Source organism: Anticarsia gemmatalis, chromosome 22 (assembly GCF_050436995.1).
Source record: "Anticarsia gemmatalis isolate Benzon Research Colony breed Stoneville strain chromosome 22, ilAntGemm2 primary, whole genome shotgun sequence".
Classification (NCBI taxonomy): domain Eukaryota; kingdom Metazoa; phylum Arthropoda; class Insecta; order Lepidoptera; family Erebidae; genus Anticarsia; species Anticarsia gemmatalis.
This window is the reverse complement of record NC_134766.1, coordinates 5,903,509-5,918,873: the sequence shown is the minus strand read 5'-3', so window position 1 is coordinate 5,918,873 and position 15,365 is coordinate 5,903,509. Positions and strand designations below refer to the sequence as shown.

The window sequence follows — 15,365 nt, the reverse complement described above, 5'->3', positions numbered from 1 at the left end:
TATTAATTAAATGTTATTTAGAAAAAGGCACATCTTGTGCATGGCATGGCATGTGCAGGCATTGTGTGAGCTTTATACATAATATCACGTCTGTCTGTACGAAGGTGAAATACATCCGCACTTCGCCATTAACCATAAAGTCCTATGTAATGTCAGAGAGTCAGATCTGGGAATCGAACCTGAGACTTCGTGGTCAACAGTAATATACACTATCATCCAGAGCAGTGATCTCTGGTAGTTGTGCCGAATGAAGTTTTACGCTCAGCGGTCGATAATATAATCGATTAAAATGTTAAGTAACCTAACCTTTAGTACCTATTCTATAGATGGGTGGTTTTTAAGAGGCATTGGAGCTGAACTTACCTCAACTTTTAAAGGATAAGTTAATGTCTGTACAATCGTTTTATGTTATTGAAGAGAAAATATATTATTATAAGTTATGGAGTTCGTGGCTAAGTGACAACAACCGTTCGGATCAATCTTTCACGTTAAGCTATGTTTGTCGAGGTTGATTGAGAACTTTAAGGGCAGATTCACTGATCAGCAAGAAAGAAAAAAAATGTAATTAACTGCAATCGGCACGAATGTAACGTAACAGTGAAACAGCAATTAAATAATGATGTCATATTTGCAGGAATAACCTGGTAATCAACGATGTAACTCACAAATACTTGTTTTATTTAATCAGATAACCATGTTTTGGCAGTGACATCAAGTTCGACTCTTTGAAATAAATATAGATGTTGATTCGTACATATGATTGGCATTTGGCACCCCTATTTCGACCCAAAAGAGGTTGATAAAATAAAATTGTAGTTGATTCGGGTAAGATGCAAAATTCTTCACAATGTATGATTGTAACTATGCTGCTACTTTATTTAATGCTATTTTAAAGTTATTTAATGCTAATAAAGTTTTTAAAATCGGAACTTTTGCAATAAAACCAGGGTAGTTTATTTTAATGGCTTGATTGTACAAAGCCTTCGCCACCGGACACGGTCGTCCACTCCAAATCACATATATAATTGAACCAAAGTGACATTGTTCAGCGGATGCGTTACTGCGCTGGTTCGTTGCATGCGTTCATGGCGGCCTTGTAACAGATGTGAACAAATCTTTAGCTACTCCGTTCGCTATTCAAGGTTTTGTAGCCAAATTTACAAAATTAGCAATTATTTGATAGGATTGATCTGTCAGTTCACGAAAATGTTACAGTCGGGTATTCTAGTGTTTTGAAAATTGGCGCCCAAAACATTACGGTATTGATTCAAAATTCAACTGCAATTACTTGTACATTAAAATACAGTGAAGTATCACAAATAAACATGTTTTATTAAATGTAAATTGAATGTTTAATCATCTTTTGATTTACCTGATACGGAAATAAAGATAAAACCATAGACTTAAAGAAAACAGCATGGTCCAAAATAACATGCGGTGGTCTCTCGGCATGCCTTTGCCTACTGACCATAGACTTTAAAAAAAGCGCCGGACTAGTTTTTAAGTTTGACACTTGACATTTGTCAGTGTAGTCAAAACAATAAAAATGGCGAGTGTCCCCTTCCTTGGGATTCGAACTCATTCTCAAAAGGTTTGCAGCCTTTATAAAAGGGCTTTACGCAATTTAGAAGCGTACTACGATAGACGGTAAGTCTGCTATTAAAATTATATTGCCTTCTTTTGTCTTTCTCCCATTATTTATCACATTACGTAATTGCAAGGAACATAACCAAATACTTTACCTTCTTTTTCAGATATTTACGAAAACTGCAATGAATAATATCTTTCAGTGTTCATTTCTTTAATTTCTGAAGTTTTATATTACAAGGTTATTTTATTACTTCATATTGTTTATTATAATCATTTGTTATTGTTGTATTATTTGACATTCAACATTTAGGTAGAAGTAACAATTTGAGTAGGAAACTATATATTGTACAAAAAGTTTCTCGTGTTATAGATATAAGAAATATTAAATTCATAATTTAGCATATTTTGTAAAGAACCATTTATATTACATTAAGAGTAAACATAGGAGTCAGAGTTTTCATCTATTTTGAGATAGTTTGAAATGTAGGTAGTGTCAATAATACTAGAAACATAAGTAGTCTTAGTCCAGATGTGGTCTTATATCCACTTAAAACAATTCCAATAACAGTGTTTTAAGGTTTGCAAACTTTATCTGCTCAACACTGCATTGACAATTTATTGGAATGAAGACATAGTAAATTTTGAGTTTCAATTCCTACTACTCTCATCTTTTTACCAGGTTACAAAATACTGTATCCTCCATACTTATTTTATAAAACACTACTAATTATATCAATATGATTTCAGCCATGTATACCGCTACCAGGCTGTGCTGCTCCGGGAGAGGTTCAACCAGAATGCCAAGGAGACAGACATGAGGAAGGCAACTCAGATGCTCAAGGACGGAGAGGAAGAACTCTTCATGCAGCTGCATCCTATTCCTAGGAAATGTAAGTTAGATTGATGTACAATTTTTATCTTTTGATACCTTTTTATAAGTAGGTCCTTACATGTAAATCAGTAAAAGAGCAGCAATGTTTGCATTGCTGATTTAGAAATTAATTAGTGGCATAAAGATACCTTTAAGCGTTCAGATTTTCTTGTGGCAGTAGCCTAATAACCAAAATACAATAGCTTGTTTCGTCTTCTCTGTCAAATGATTATTGAAAAGCTTCGATAAATTGCCAGAAGATTCAGTCCCCTCAGTATGTGATAAATGATATACCTAGAAAAATTCAGTTACATTCTATTTACAAACAAACTCCTGCAAAATTATATAGTTTTTACACCAAAGCTGTCAATAACGACCTATCATCAGTAATCTTACTATAAGGGCCAATTAACTAGCAATTGATCCTATAATATTTATTTTCAGTCGCATTGAGTGAGGGTGGTGTCGCTCATGAGCGTGTAGTCACTCCTCCCGACTGGGTACTCGACTACTGGCATCCATTAGAAAAGGCCCACTTCCCCGAGTACTTCAAGCGCAGAGAACAGCGCAAGAAGGAATTCATCGCCCTGTGGGAGAAGGAACACGGCCCTGCAGAGAAGGAAGAGAAACATTGAACATATGTATAGTTGTGTAATATAGTGAATGCGTTAATTTACCAAGGAGTTTCATTTGTTTAGTATATTGTTGTAATGAGCTTCAAGTAAAATATATGTATAGTTCTTTTTGTTGTTATTGACTAATTTATCAATATTATATATTTGGATCTTTTCATTCCCTGTTCAAATGAGTCAGATAGATTCTGGCTTGATACTGTTATCTCAAGTTATGTTATATGTTAATTCTAAAATAAGGTTGAAACAGTCAATACTATTTAATATTATAATATTAATATGTGTATCGGTACTTGTAGTACCACATCTGGACTACTGTAGTGTAGGACTCGAGGCCTAAGCCCTCCCTAGTTTGGGAGGACTCATACCTAGCAGTTGTACAGACACAGGTTTTAAAAAAGTAGTAATATACTAAAACTTATGAAAAGAACTTAATTCAGGATGTACAGGCTGATAAAATAAAAATAGAAAATATTGCTTGATATTTTATTGTTGTTAAAACAGTTTTGTTATAGAAATATATTTAGGTTTCCTGATGTTAACATCTTCGTAACAAAGACTAGATAAATAAATATATTACTGCTATACTTTCATAGACAAACTTTATATAAACGCTGAATTATAAATACATTTACCATTTACCAAAAACAAAAAAATACTTAAACATCTTGTGTTTCCATGCTCTCACAACTCGACATTTTTATTTTTTATAGAATAATATTATAAACCTTTTAAAATAAATGCAAGGTTCTAGTGGAGTAATATTTTATTGTGACAATTCATTATAGAAGGAACATTACAAAAATCGCGTTTCAAATCAAACCTAACACTCGTAAACCAATTCGTTGATTAAATAAAAAATAAGCATTTAGGAAGCTGCTTAACTAATTATATAAAAGCAAAAGACCAAACTTTTTTTTAACAAACAAATATTGAAAACTTCAGGGAAATATTTTATTGTTATCAAGTTTATAAAATACCCACTGTCTTTTTTCATAAACAAAATTAAGGCAGGCAAACCTTTTTAAAAAAACAAGTTCACTCACAACACTCCCATAGACAAACATACAAACTCATTCGAGTGCTAACTTATTCAATGAGCACAAAGTCTATTCAATTCAACAAGTTTTCTCTACAAAGCTCATAAAATATCGACATCTTTTAGGTTTTATTTGTGATATTGTATACACCAATGGGCATTATACTAGTTAGACTATAGTCTTTTCGACTTGGCAGGGAGAGGGCTAACACCTTCATGAGGAGGTAATAGGGCTCCTATTGCCTAGTAAACTATCTGTGGGTTAAGCAACCCTTGGTGGAGTCACTCAATAGATGGGTGACCGCTACCGAAATCTTCGAGTAACTTGAATATCTTTGACACTAGATTGATCACTAACCATATGATAAAAAAGGCGGTGTCAGCTTCTCTGCCTCATAGACACCAATATTGAAACAAATATTTTTTTAGATTATCGATATTTATATTAACTTTATAGTAAAATATTCTTATTTATGCGTCCCTTATTTTAAGTAGTGATTGCAGTACAGAAGTCCCACAGGGATTAGTCAAATATACTTTTATTTAAACCTTATTTATAATTCATTTATTATTTATTATTTAATATTTATCCACAACAGGTACAGAGGTTTGAAGATTGAGCTTCTATTAACAATTCCTTCCGAAACTATAGCACACATGACACACAGAAAAGTTTTTAATAAAACATATTATTATGTTGCGCTTTTTTAACGCGTTGCAAAAATCAACACACCAATGTCGCCGATTAATGTTGACGAGATTTTATCGGCGACTGTCTGCCAAAATAATGTAGTTTAATTAGTTATATTTCACGTTATTCATGTTGCTGACGCTGCTGCATATATCATGTGCCTATAGTCAGTTAAAAGAATCGCACTCAGGAAGACACTAGCGTTAATCACTGTACTACAAGTCTCTCACAGAATGAACTATTATAAGGACCTGTTTCACATCCTCTAAATATCTATCAAATAACTTTTTAGATCAGATAAAAGTTTGGCAGCAGTTTTCATACATTTACTGTCATATAGGTTACCTGACACTTATTTATAGAATGTGAAACTAGCCTTCAGTGAGTAAACATTTCAATATGTACACTATAAAGAGTGTTACCACAATCACGTCGTAAAAACCGGGACCGTCGTTGATATCTTACATTAAACGTGTAAACTAGGGTTTATTTGTTCAGTTGCCTCCGAGCGTGTGTCCGCGGCCCCAGTTATGTCCGCCGAACACCGTGCCGCCCGGCCGCGTCGGCACCCTCGCTTGAGGCGCCGTGCCGAAACCCCCCACGTACCGCGTGTCAGGGAACAGTTGCTTCCTAAAAATACGTACATAATATATAATGCCTGTTTTACCCAAAGGTGTAGTACATGGCAGTTAATTAAAGTCAAAAGTCTTAAAATTAAATTAAAATAACGATAATAATTAGGACTATTAAAAACCGACTGATATGTAAAGAAAGTCACGATTTTTAGTCAAACACAGCACGTGTGTACTACACACAGTTTAATGTCCTGTATCACTCTTTTTTTATGATGCCATACGCAAAGAGTAAAAGGCGAACTTTATTTAACAAACACTTTACCGGCTGTCTGTCACGAGCCTATACCTCATGAACCAGAAGAAGAAAAAGAATAAAATTCATATTTATGGGGGCTCCCTTACAACAAACGTGTTTTCTTTTTCGTTTCTTTAAATGATACGCAACCCTAAGTGCGCGAAATCAACCCGTACTGGGCGACTTTATTGGAATTATTTATATCAATCAGTTTTGTAAACTTACAAGAAGCCAGGCGGCGTGAGTAGCGCGGGGCCGCCGAACTCCTGCGGGTACTTGAACAGCAGGAAGAACGCCAGGTGACCGATCAGGATACCCAGCAGTTCCATCACTCCTCTGCAATTAAAACAATATTATATACATAACATAACAATTGACGGCGTCCCTGGAGCAGTGGTTAAGGTGGTGGCCACGTCACTACCAGTTCGTTGGGTGGGAGTTTGTGCGTTCGGTTCAATTCCCGCACGGAACAAATATTTGTGGGGTCCACAAATAGATGTGAGTATGTTATAAGGGCCATATAGCAACAGATATTGGCATTTATAAGTGTAAATATGGATGGTCAGGAAATTCTCGTGCGCAATTCCTTGCTCTTGGTCGGTTTTTTACAAATAGAGTTTAGTAGTGAATAGTGCTGGCTACCCACCCTCCACTGATGATCAGGTTGAAGGCCAGCAGTACCCAGGGCAGGTACATCGCCTTGAACCGCGTGCCGAACCAGAACGACACGATCACGTCCTTATTCAACTGGCACCACACGTACAGCACAGACAGCACCATGGGGTCCATTAGAATCTGTATGGAAAAATATAATTGTTATTGAGATCTTAATTGATACTTTGCTATGTTGTCTGAGAATTTTTAAGATATTATACAAAGCCTGTTATACTCAAAGGTGTAGGTAGAGAAGTCAGTGTTTCAACATTTATAATTTTAGTCCCATGTGAAAGGAGTGAGCTTTCTAAACAGCATCAGGCACACATCAAAACTCTGGGGCTACTGTTCTATAAAAAATCTGATGTAAATTAGAAAAAACCAATAATATTTTATTGCAGAAAATTATTAGGAATGTTATTAAAGAAATTAAAAAAGCCCAAAAGGTCTTTGTTTGACTTGGGAGTCATAGCCTCATGACCAGCAGCGTAATACACTACATTTCAGACTGGACAGGCTGTCAAGAATAATTTGAAGTTATACCTTCTTATTTTACCCAATACTGTCCTTGAGTCCATCACATTTATTATATAGAATATACATACGGGCAATCCAACTAGCAGTCCAATGATGACGCAGCAGAACCAATTAAACAGCAACATATAGAAGTAGTCAGCGGGCTTGCCGGCAAACATGCCCGTCTCCAGCCTCTGAGAGTAGTTGTACAGGAAGTAACAGTTGATGAGGAAGTGGAAGCCCGTGCCTGGACTGATTGGGTAGAAGAAGAGAGCTGTCAATGGTCTCCATATCTGTAAAAAAAAACAAAGAATTAAAATAAAGTGAAGATGTAAGATTTGAAGACCATAAACAAATCAACAGAGGAACTTTTTTTTTCATACAATTTTTTTTTTTAAATTAAAATATTTGGTTTTAACCAATGTATACAAAGTGTTGTGACATACTTATTAAGCATATAGAAAATGCTTACTCACTTTATTGTGACACCAATTGATTATAACTTGAATTACAAGAATGAGTCATTGTGCTATAATCATTCTAAACCTAATGACATAAAGAGAGTTTATAATAGTCTATGGGAAAATGGTGTGATTTAATGTATGTATGTAATATTATTGTTGGAAGAAGTACAGGCCTACACTTCTATCAAAATCCTCACCAAATAGGTTAGTAGTTTGTTAGAGCCTTTAATTTTTTTTCAACAGATTTACTAAATTTTTTATGATTGTTTTCCTATTTTATATGCTAAACAGCAGATTCAAAGAAAGACAAACAATTTTGAATTCAGAACACCTATGTACAGAGATAAATTAACTGAAGATTTTCAAACAATAAATATCAACAATACAACATTGAAACATAACAAGATTATTTGCAGTTATTACTTATTATATAGGTCTCAAAAATGATCATTTTTGCCTTGTACACAAGCAGCAGTATGCTTGCCTGTGTATTTTTATAAACATCTAAAATGCATGAGTGTTCAAACAAAATAAAGCTGCTTTGTTAATTACAACAGATTAATCATAATTATTGAAGCTTTTGTTTGTTTGTACCTTAATAATAATAAGCCGCTAAACTAAGTTCATGGATGGTATACTCTCACTCACCTGAAACTTGTTTATGAAGGGATAGAAGTCCAAAAACAAGTAAGTAGGGCTAACCAGTCCAAACCGGCCCAGAATACTGAGCCCTATCGTGAATGTCAGCCAGTATCTAGTAAAAAACGGTACACTATTGTACCAGTCCCGAAATTCAGACATTTTACAATGTAAACACAAACAACTAGGCCACTAAGAAGTCAGGTTACAAGGAACCCTTGTAATGCCTGCGGACGCTTCTCGACGCTCGTTTGACCACAAATAGATACAAATGATGAAACTATTAACAATATAGCGGTGGTACACGTGTACTAAGAGAATTTGTCGAGAAAATTCAATCAAGAATGATTTTGGTGTTTTTGACAGCGGACTTCAGTGTTGCTCGCCGTTGGTAAATTTACCGTTGACGTGTCCAAAGTATGATGATTGCTTTCTAAATTCCAAGAAAATTTTAATTAAGGCCATTTGTAGTATCCCAATATTTCGTTAATTTTCAAAAATAAATATAATATGGTAAATAAATACAAATTAATCGTTGATTTAATCACAAAAAATACATTTCCGTTCAATAAAATGAGTTTCGTTTTACAAAAGAGATTAAAATGTCAAGATTATGTCACTGTCAGAAATCAGACCGGACTGAAATTGACAGAATTCAAATCGATAGATTCTTGTTGTTATTCTACGGCACAGCGATTTTTAAGTTATTTTTAGATTACGCCGCCGCATAAATTAAGTACAATGAGAATTGTATTAAGAAGATTGTTTTCGGCCATCAACCCATCGGTTAATAGAAATGCCGTTCGTTTTGCTTCCAATGATGCTAAAAAAGAACCAAAGAAAGAGGAAGAAATCAAAATTAAAAGTAAGGTTATTACTTTTTTAGTTACCTTTAAAATACTTTTCACTATTACCTTCTACTTCATATACAATCAGTGTGAGAAATCTCCCGTCCATTGTGCAAAAAAAACATTGCTATAATTGACCTCTGATACGTTGAAATAATTATGGCGCAACTTATTTTATTCTGCATTGCGCGCAAAGCAATATTTTATTTCCTGTTGTTGTTAATAATAATTCAAATATATTTAACATCAAATTATTTGTAGTATCCTTCTCTGTAGTTTGTCTCCTTTTATTTCGGGAACAGACGAACAAGCAATAGGATTCATATAGATTATCACTAGTATGCAGTATAATTTATAGCCATAATTTTTTTAAAGCAAAGGGTTTGACAGCGAAGCATAAATATATATTCCCATTTAACCATAACTTATCTTAAAAATATGGAAAAATATCTGTTTGTGCAAGGGATTGCATATGTTAGACATATTTGTAATTTCTTAAAAATGATATACTGATGAATAATATTAAACTTTAAGCATATTCTTAATGAATGTTCTACAGATATCATAGTTGAAAAATTTGGAGCAATCACTACACTGAACATAGATCGTCAAGTGACTCGCAACAGTTTAGACATCCCCACACTACAAGAGATGGCAGCTGCTATAAATGAATTTGATAAAGACAAAGACGCCAAGGTGTTGGTGTTCTATGGGGAAGGAGGCACTTTCTGTTCTGGGTTTGATATGGACGAAATGGGAGAGAAGGGATATAGCACAATGACTGATGCTGCTGTAAGTTTGTTTATGTATTCATTTGAATATCTTCACTTTTGGGACCATAGTGGTACTTTTGCATTGTGTATGATAAATTATATTGTAAAGAAAAATGCAAAGCACTAGACCATATATTATACATAATAATAAAATTTAATGATGAATATAATCAGATAATATGATTTTAATAACTATGATTTTTACTCATACTATGGTGAATTTAAACACTCATAAAACAAGAGTTTTCTTAAATAGTTCTTGTTGGGCTTTAATCAAAGAAATAAAATAAATAATATATTTCCAGGCGCGTCTCCTTAGGCGACCGCTGTGCGACAAGGTCACGATAGCTGCAGTGTCAGGATATGCAGTGGCTGAAGGTTTTGAGCTGGCTCTCTCTTGTGATCTACGAGTTATAGAAGATACAGCTGTCATGGGCTTTCTCGGCAGGAGATTTGGTTTGTACCATTATTATTTAACTTCCATTTTGTTAACCCTTTGACCCACGGTCGGCTATACTCCACAAATCAGAACATGCTCACGACGCTTTCGTCGGCAAATGTCGACAAAAATATAGCCTTTACCACTAACTGTTTCAATAGATTAAGTGCTCTCACATGAGTGTAGAACCCAAGAACTCGCGACGATACGATATCTAGTTATTATATTGGTTAAATGTTTTTATTTATGTCCCTATCATCGGAAGTGTTAGCCGTCTTATTGCTACCATTGTGTTAACTTTACGTGAAGGATTGTAGATAGCAAAACAACAAATCTTGCTATTGTTACTTCTATATCGTCCACATTCATTGTCTACATCTACTCATTTTACCCCTTCTGTTTCGTTTTGTAGACATGCAAAGTTAAATAGCACATACTAACCCTTTTATTCATAAACACACTATAAACCTATTTTAGTTAAAATGCTACTATAATAATATATGTTTTCTCATTTTCATTTTGCTAAGGAGTGAAAGAAACAAAACACTTTATAAGTCTTTCATTTATTTCTTCGGCAGGTGTGCCACTGTCGTTATACGGAGGCCGTAAGCTCACTTCACTAGTGGGACTATCGCGTGCATTAGATCTGGTGATCACAGGACGCCTCATCACGGGGGTGGAGGCCAATCAGTTCGGGTTGGCAGCTAAACTTACTTCAACAGGAACAGGTAACAGTGCTAAAATTTTAAAAAGATTTCTGTGGCTAAGACAACGTTAAAGTACAAAGCATTAGCACTACTGCACTAATAGTTATTTTCTGCTGATACAAAATTTGGCTTTCATACTCTTAGACATTTTTTACATACATAAAGTCATGCCTCTCTCATAGGGGTTGGCAGAGACTTAAGCAAGCCATTTACGTCGATCCTTACAAACTTTCTTTGCTTCATTCACATTCATGCATCTCATCATACAAGACCACCAGTTACAATATTTAGACTTTTTTGGCACTAAATATTAAATTTCCGTTGTATTTCAGCCCTAGGAGAAGCGATAAAACTAGCGAAGTCCTTGTCAAAGTTCCCTCAGAACGCACTAATGATGGACAAGCTGGCGGCAGTGAACTCGCAGCTGAACCCCAACAGTGAGGAGAGCATGAGAGACGAGGCTGTCATGACCAGTCTACTCGGAAACGCCATTGAAGATATTAAAGATGGGGTTCAGAAGTTCCAAAAAGGTATTTACTATTATACAATTCATACATTTTCTTAACCTATTGCTGTTCTACTGCTTGGTAACAGTCACCCCCTAACTTGTAGGTTGTTTTTTGTAACGTACAATGGTAGGCAGGGATCAAAGACAATAATCTGAGTTCATAAATAAATAATTAGTTTTAAACTGTTACTGTCCCACTGCTGGGCCAACATTATGGCCAATTACAGGTTGGGGACCTTACTTATTTTCAAGAACAGGGTCTTAAGTTCAAACTAGTGTTTTTAGATATTCTTTTGTAATGTGCAAAATAATTAGGAATAGATTTTTTGCTTATCACAAAGCAAAACTGATCATTCGCGATTTGCATTGCACGCTGAAAAATGTTACAAAAGAAAAATTAAGTATATGTCCATTAGTAAAGAAAATATCCAATTTTTCCACAGGTATCGGCAAACACGGTAAATTCTACAAGCTATCAGAGTTGCCGCTCAAAGACTGGGAAATGGAAGACGTATCGGAGGAGATCATCATCAAAGAAGGAGTCTCGACTACAAGCACGACCACGACGACCACAGACAAAGATGAGAAGAAGACGTAGTTGTTTAGTGTTAAGAGTAGCTAGCTATTGAGTTGTGATATAACTATCTAGTATTGAACTGAGGCTTTTTGTTTCAACTGTATTAAATGTAATTAATTGTTTTTATGTTGTGATATTTTGATATTCCTCTGTGAAACGGTGTGTTTTGGAATCGCTTGGAGTGAAATTATGAGCGTTTACAGAATGCCAGATAATTATTAGGTTATATTTTGTAATCTATAAGCAAAAGTACGAACGTATACATTCGTGTACGTAACGTACGTAGGAAAATGGCTGTTACAATGGTGGTCTTTTGTCCAAGGGAAATAAAAATTTTTCTTTGTGTACAGCTTGCCAGCTTTCGATAGACCCCTTTTGGCAGTCGAATTTTGTTTTCTATGAAAATACTTGCTGAAAGAAAATATTTTATCATACATATGAGTGTTGTTTTCAAATGCATTCATTTAAAATTCAATTCATGCATTCATTTAAAATTCAAATGCATTCATTTAAAATTCAAGATGGCAGCATTTTAGATGTACGTTTTAGCAGTACAGTTCTTTTTGCGAGAATATTGTAGAATATCGTATTGAAAAAATAACAATATAATTAAAAATATGACAATATTTATTAAAGGCAGTAAATCTAAGCGTCAGTGATGCCCTTCTCCGCTTGGTACTTGTAGTGGAGCTCGGAGCAGTCCTCGTTGGAGATGTTGACCCAGCCCTTGTCGCTGATGTGGTACACGCGGATGATGCCGCCTGAGTACGCGTCGCGGTGGGTCGCGTGGTAGATCGCACGACGACCTAACTCTGTGGAGAGAATTGTGGAGTTACGACACTGGTATTGGTGATCTAAAGTTAAACATGTTTTGTAGTAATTTCTTTATTAAGTGATGAGTTGTTTTTGTTTGATTAGGCTACTGTTTATAGAAAAGGGTGTATTGTGTATTAACATATAAAATGCTGGCAACATTTATGAATGTTAGTATATTCCATTGGGTTTAGATACTACCTAAACTTAGGATATATCAGGTGATAGATATTATTGAAATAAGAAAAAGCCAGAATTTTAAACAGATTATTTAAAATGACTACGAAGAGAATCTATTTCAAAATATTTTAAACAGATTGATTACCTTGTGCTTCAAGATCAGAAAGGTCCCAGCTATACCCACTGTCGAGTACACCAAAAGCGTATACGGAACCAGATCCTACTGAGAACACCTTGCCGGGGGTGCGCGTGCCTTCGCTGTCTACGTAGTACAGTTGAGCTCCCTGTAACACGGACAAATTATTAACACAAGTTGTTTCTGATGAATGTTTGGCGAGAAAAATACTCTTCTACAGCAAATTCAGAAGGAAGAGACAAGTTTACAAAGTAGTATTCCAAGGGGGAAAATTATAGTCAGGAGTGCGTAGATGATAGATGGCAGATGCACCAAATATTTATATAGAAATGATGTGATACATCATATTGTATGATTTATACAGTATTTATTTATATTAGTATAGTAATTACATAGGGATCAGATTTTAATTAAATAGCAGTATAAACAGCTTTTATGATGAAAGAATCCATAAATAAGTATACTCACTCTCTTATCAATACCAGCGAGCATCATGCCCATACTGAGTCCCATGCCCTTGTAGTTATAGACCATGTTGGCCATGAGCTTGCTGGCAGCCGCTACAGAGATACGCTCGCGGTTGCGCAGCTCGTACAGTCGGCACTGTTTAGCGAGCACACGGTCCCAGTACACACAGTCGGCGGCACCACCGGCCAGAGTACCTGAGATGAAAAAAGTTGTTAAAGACAGGTCCATGTAGAGTTATGTTGTTATATGACAAGAGTAGTTTTTGTTTTTTTTCACTGTTATAATTGTTGCTGTATCATTATGGACTATTTTTTTTGCTTTGAATAGAATTTGGTAACTGAGTTTATTGTCAAATTACCTTTAGTAACACAGGGTCAATGCATAATGGACAAAACAAGAATGGGGTTTCTATTGACCCCTTTTAAACATTTGCAGGTCATGCTCTAGGCATAAATGCTTATATTGTTGCATGCATATGGTCTATTTGCATGTACATGTGTATGATATCAGAAAGTTCAAATGAAAATTCAAAGTAATCAATTTTTTACTTGCAGTTCTACACAAAAGTGCACAGTCATAGTTTAATTTATTGCAATGAGCTGTTACTACTCACCTAACAAGTAGTCATTGATCTCCACAATCTTCTTCATGGACTGTGAGCCGATGAACTGACCACCGGTGGCACGAGAGTCCACTGCCAGTAGGACTCCACCCTGAGGGACACAAGTTATCAATAAACTATACATTATGTTTTTTGAAGTAGTTTGCTATAACTTATATTTCTAGAAGTTATCTAATATCTTAAGTACCTGTTACATTGATTTTAAAACTAGTATAGATGACATATTACTTTATACAAAACACTAAGAAATTATATGATACTATGTTAATATATCAACAGATGACTTGCAGGTGTAGTATAATTTGCCATCCACTGACAAACATGTTCTGAAGCAAGCAAACAAATTCTGAAATGCCTCAACAATGACTTGATTTTATGAAAACAAGTGACAGAACAGGTACATTTACAATGTAGGCAAGTTATTAATGTAAATAGGTCTTATATCATATGGAATAATAATAAATACGACTTTTAACAATAATAGGGGTATAAAGTAGTGTAATAAGTTAAATTACCTTGTAACGGAAGCCAAGAGTGGTGGTTCCGTGGTCGAACTGAATTTTGATCTCTTTGCCTGTCTCATCCTTCTGATTGAACTGTGACAGGGTCTGTACGGGCTAGAAATTCAATAAAACACGATTATTAATCAAATTCTGGTGGTATTTAGATTGTTTTACAGCGTTATAACCTTTACTTACGTTTGCAAACGGAGGCGACGCGAGTTGAGCGCTGTTTACGAAGTTCTGGCTGTATCCAAGCACGTCATTTTGGAAGGAAGCGAGGGAATCGACGGGCTTCAGGTTAATCTTCTCATCTAAATGGCAAAAATCTAGCAGAGCCATTATTGTTTTGTGATTCAAATAATTTCTCAAACACTGGATGAATGACAAGCGAATTTCTTCAAAAACGCCGATTTGTCAAGCTTGACGTTTAGTTCACAATGTTGCCAAAATATAATAGCCGGCAGTGTAACTTGTGTTAAATGAAACAGTAATTTAATAATTATATACTTATGAATTTTGATGAAAATGAAAGACATTCAGATAAAATATGCAATTTTATTAACATATGATTAATTAATGAGCAACAATAAAATAAAATTGCTAATGTAATGCCATCTAGTACTTAATGTTTAACACTATTTTTTTACAATAACATGCTACTTCACACGAGATGTCACTACTAGTCATTTGATAGCGATTAGTTACTCCCATTTGTTGATAGCTACATTAATAAAAATAACTAAGAATTTAAATTTCATACTAAACTATTTCTCAGATTACATAAAAACTCTAAGAATTGGATCAGCAATCAATTCAAATAAACCT

General features: G+C 34.9%; 4 protein-coding genes across 4 annotated transcripts; 2 read left to right on the top strand and 2 right to left on the bottom strand.

The window, feature by feature from the left end:
* Nucleotides 1-1,510: 1,510 nt before the first annotated feature.
* ND-B22 (NADH dehydrogenase (ubiquinone) B22 subunit) lies at nucleotides 1,511-3,137 on the top strand. The gene is made up of 3 exons (XM_076129168.1): nucleotides 1,511-1,647; nucleotides 2,338-2,480; nucleotides 2,906-3,137. The coding sequence occupies exons 1-3, from the start codon at nucleotides 1,547-1,549 to the stop codon at nucleotides 3,094-3,096; spliced, it is 435 nt and encodes a 144-aa protein (XP_075985283.1). The 5' UTR covers nucleotides 1,511-1,546; the 3' UTR covers nucleotides 3,097-3,137.
* A 428-nt stretch (nucleotides 3,138-3,565) lies between these two features.
* Nucleotides 3,566-8,361, bottom strand: Der-1 (derlin 1). The gene is made up of 5 exons (XM_076129167.1): nucleotides 7,976-8,361; nucleotides 6,953-7,156; nucleotides 6,340-6,488; nucleotides 5,919-6,029; nucleotides 3,566-5,453 (listed from the first exon to the last, which is right to left on the bottom strand). The coding sequence occupies exons 1-5, from the start codon at nucleotides 8,126-8,128 to the stop codon at nucleotides 5,318-5,320; spliced, it is 753 nt and encodes a 250-aa protein (XP_075985282.1). The 5' UTR covers nucleotides 8,129-8,361; the 3' UTR covers nucleotides 3,566-5,317.
* A 238-nt stretch (nucleotides 8,362-8,599) lies between these two features.
* On the top strand, nucleotides 8,600-11,940 carry LOC142982660 (putative enoyl-CoA hydratase). Its single transcript, XM_076129282.1, has 6 exons — nucleotides 8,600-8,831; nucleotides 9,374-9,606; nucleotides 9,893-10,043; nucleotides 10,605-10,754; nucleotides 11,066-11,263; nucleotides 11,685-11,940. The coding sequence occupies exons 1-6, from the start codon at nucleotides 8,708-8,710 to the stop codon at nucleotides 11,837-11,839; spliced, it is 1,011 nt and encodes a 336-aa protein (XP_075985397.1). The 5' UTR covers nucleotides 8,600-8,707; the 3' UTR covers nucleotides 11,840-11,940.
* A 487-nt stretch (nucleotides 11,941-12,427) lies between these two features.
* Prosbeta5 (Proteasome beta5 subunit) lies at nucleotides 12,428-14,968 on the bottom strand. The gene is made up of 6 exons (XM_076129283.1): nucleotides 14,736-14,968; nucleotides 14,553-14,654; nucleotides 14,029-14,128; nucleotides 13,416-13,609; nucleotides 12,957-13,095; nucleotides 12,428-12,630 (listed from the first exon to the last, which is right to left on the bottom strand). Exons 1-6 carry the CDS (start codon nucleotides 14,877-14,879, stop codon nucleotides 12,464-12,466), a joined length of 846 nt encoding a protein of 281 aa, XP_075985398.1. The 5' UTR covers nucleotides 14,880-14,968; the 3' UTR covers nucleotides 12,428-12,463.
* Between the last annotated feature and the right edge of the window lie 397 nt (nucleotides 14,969-15,365).

Bases quoted from the DNA above. Each gene is read 5' to 3' on its own strand.
- LOC142982660 (XM_076129282.1), top strand. From the start codon at position 8,708: ATGAGAATTGTATTAAGAAGATTGTTTTCGGCCATCAACCCATCGGTT. The intron at 10,755-11,065 runs GTAACAGTGCTA...GTTGTATTTCAG, and splicing joins ACTTACTTCAACAGGAACAG to CCCTAGGAGAAGCGATAAAA. The intron at 11,264-11,684 runs GTATTTACTATT...ATTTTTCCACAG, and splicing joins GGTTCAGAAGTTCCAAAAAG to GTATCGGCAAACACGGTAAA.
- ND-B22 (XM_076129168.1), top strand. From the start codon at position 1,547: ATGGCGAGTGTCCCCTTCCTTGGGATTCGAACTCATTCTCAAAAGGTT. The intron at 1,648-2,337 runs GTAAGTCTGCTA...ATATGATTTCAG, and splicing joins GAAGCGTACTACGATAGACG to CCATGTATACCGCTACCAGG. The intron at 2,481-2,905 runs GTAAGTTAGATT...ATTTATTTTCAG, and splicing joins GCATCCTATTCCTAGGAAAT to TCGCATTGAGTGAGGGTGGT.
- Prosbeta5 (XM_076129283.1), bottom strand. From the start codon at position 14,879: ATGGCTCTGCTAGATTTTTGCCATTTAGATGAGAAGATTAACCTGAAG. The intron at 13,096-13,415 runs GTGAGTATACTT...TCCGTGTTACAG, and splicing joins TCGCTGGTATTGATAAGAGA to GGAGCTCAACTGTACTACGT. The intron at 12,631-12,956 runs GTAATCAATCTG...TTCTCTCCACAG, and splicing joins TTCTGATCTTGAAGCACAAG to AGTTAGGTCGTCGTGCGATC.
- Der-1 (XM_076129167.1), bottom strand. From the start codon at position 8,128: ATGTCTGAATTTCGGGACTGGTACAATAGTGTACCGTTTTTTACTAGA. The intron at 6,030-6,339 runs GTGGGTAGCCAG...TTTTAATTGCAG, and splicing joins AACCTGATCATCAGTGGAGG to AGGAGTGATGGAACTGCTGG. The intron at 5,454-5,918 runs GTAAGTTTACAA...ACGTATTTTTAG, and splicing joins CTCACGCCGCCTGGCTTCTT to GAAGCAACTGTTCCCTGACA.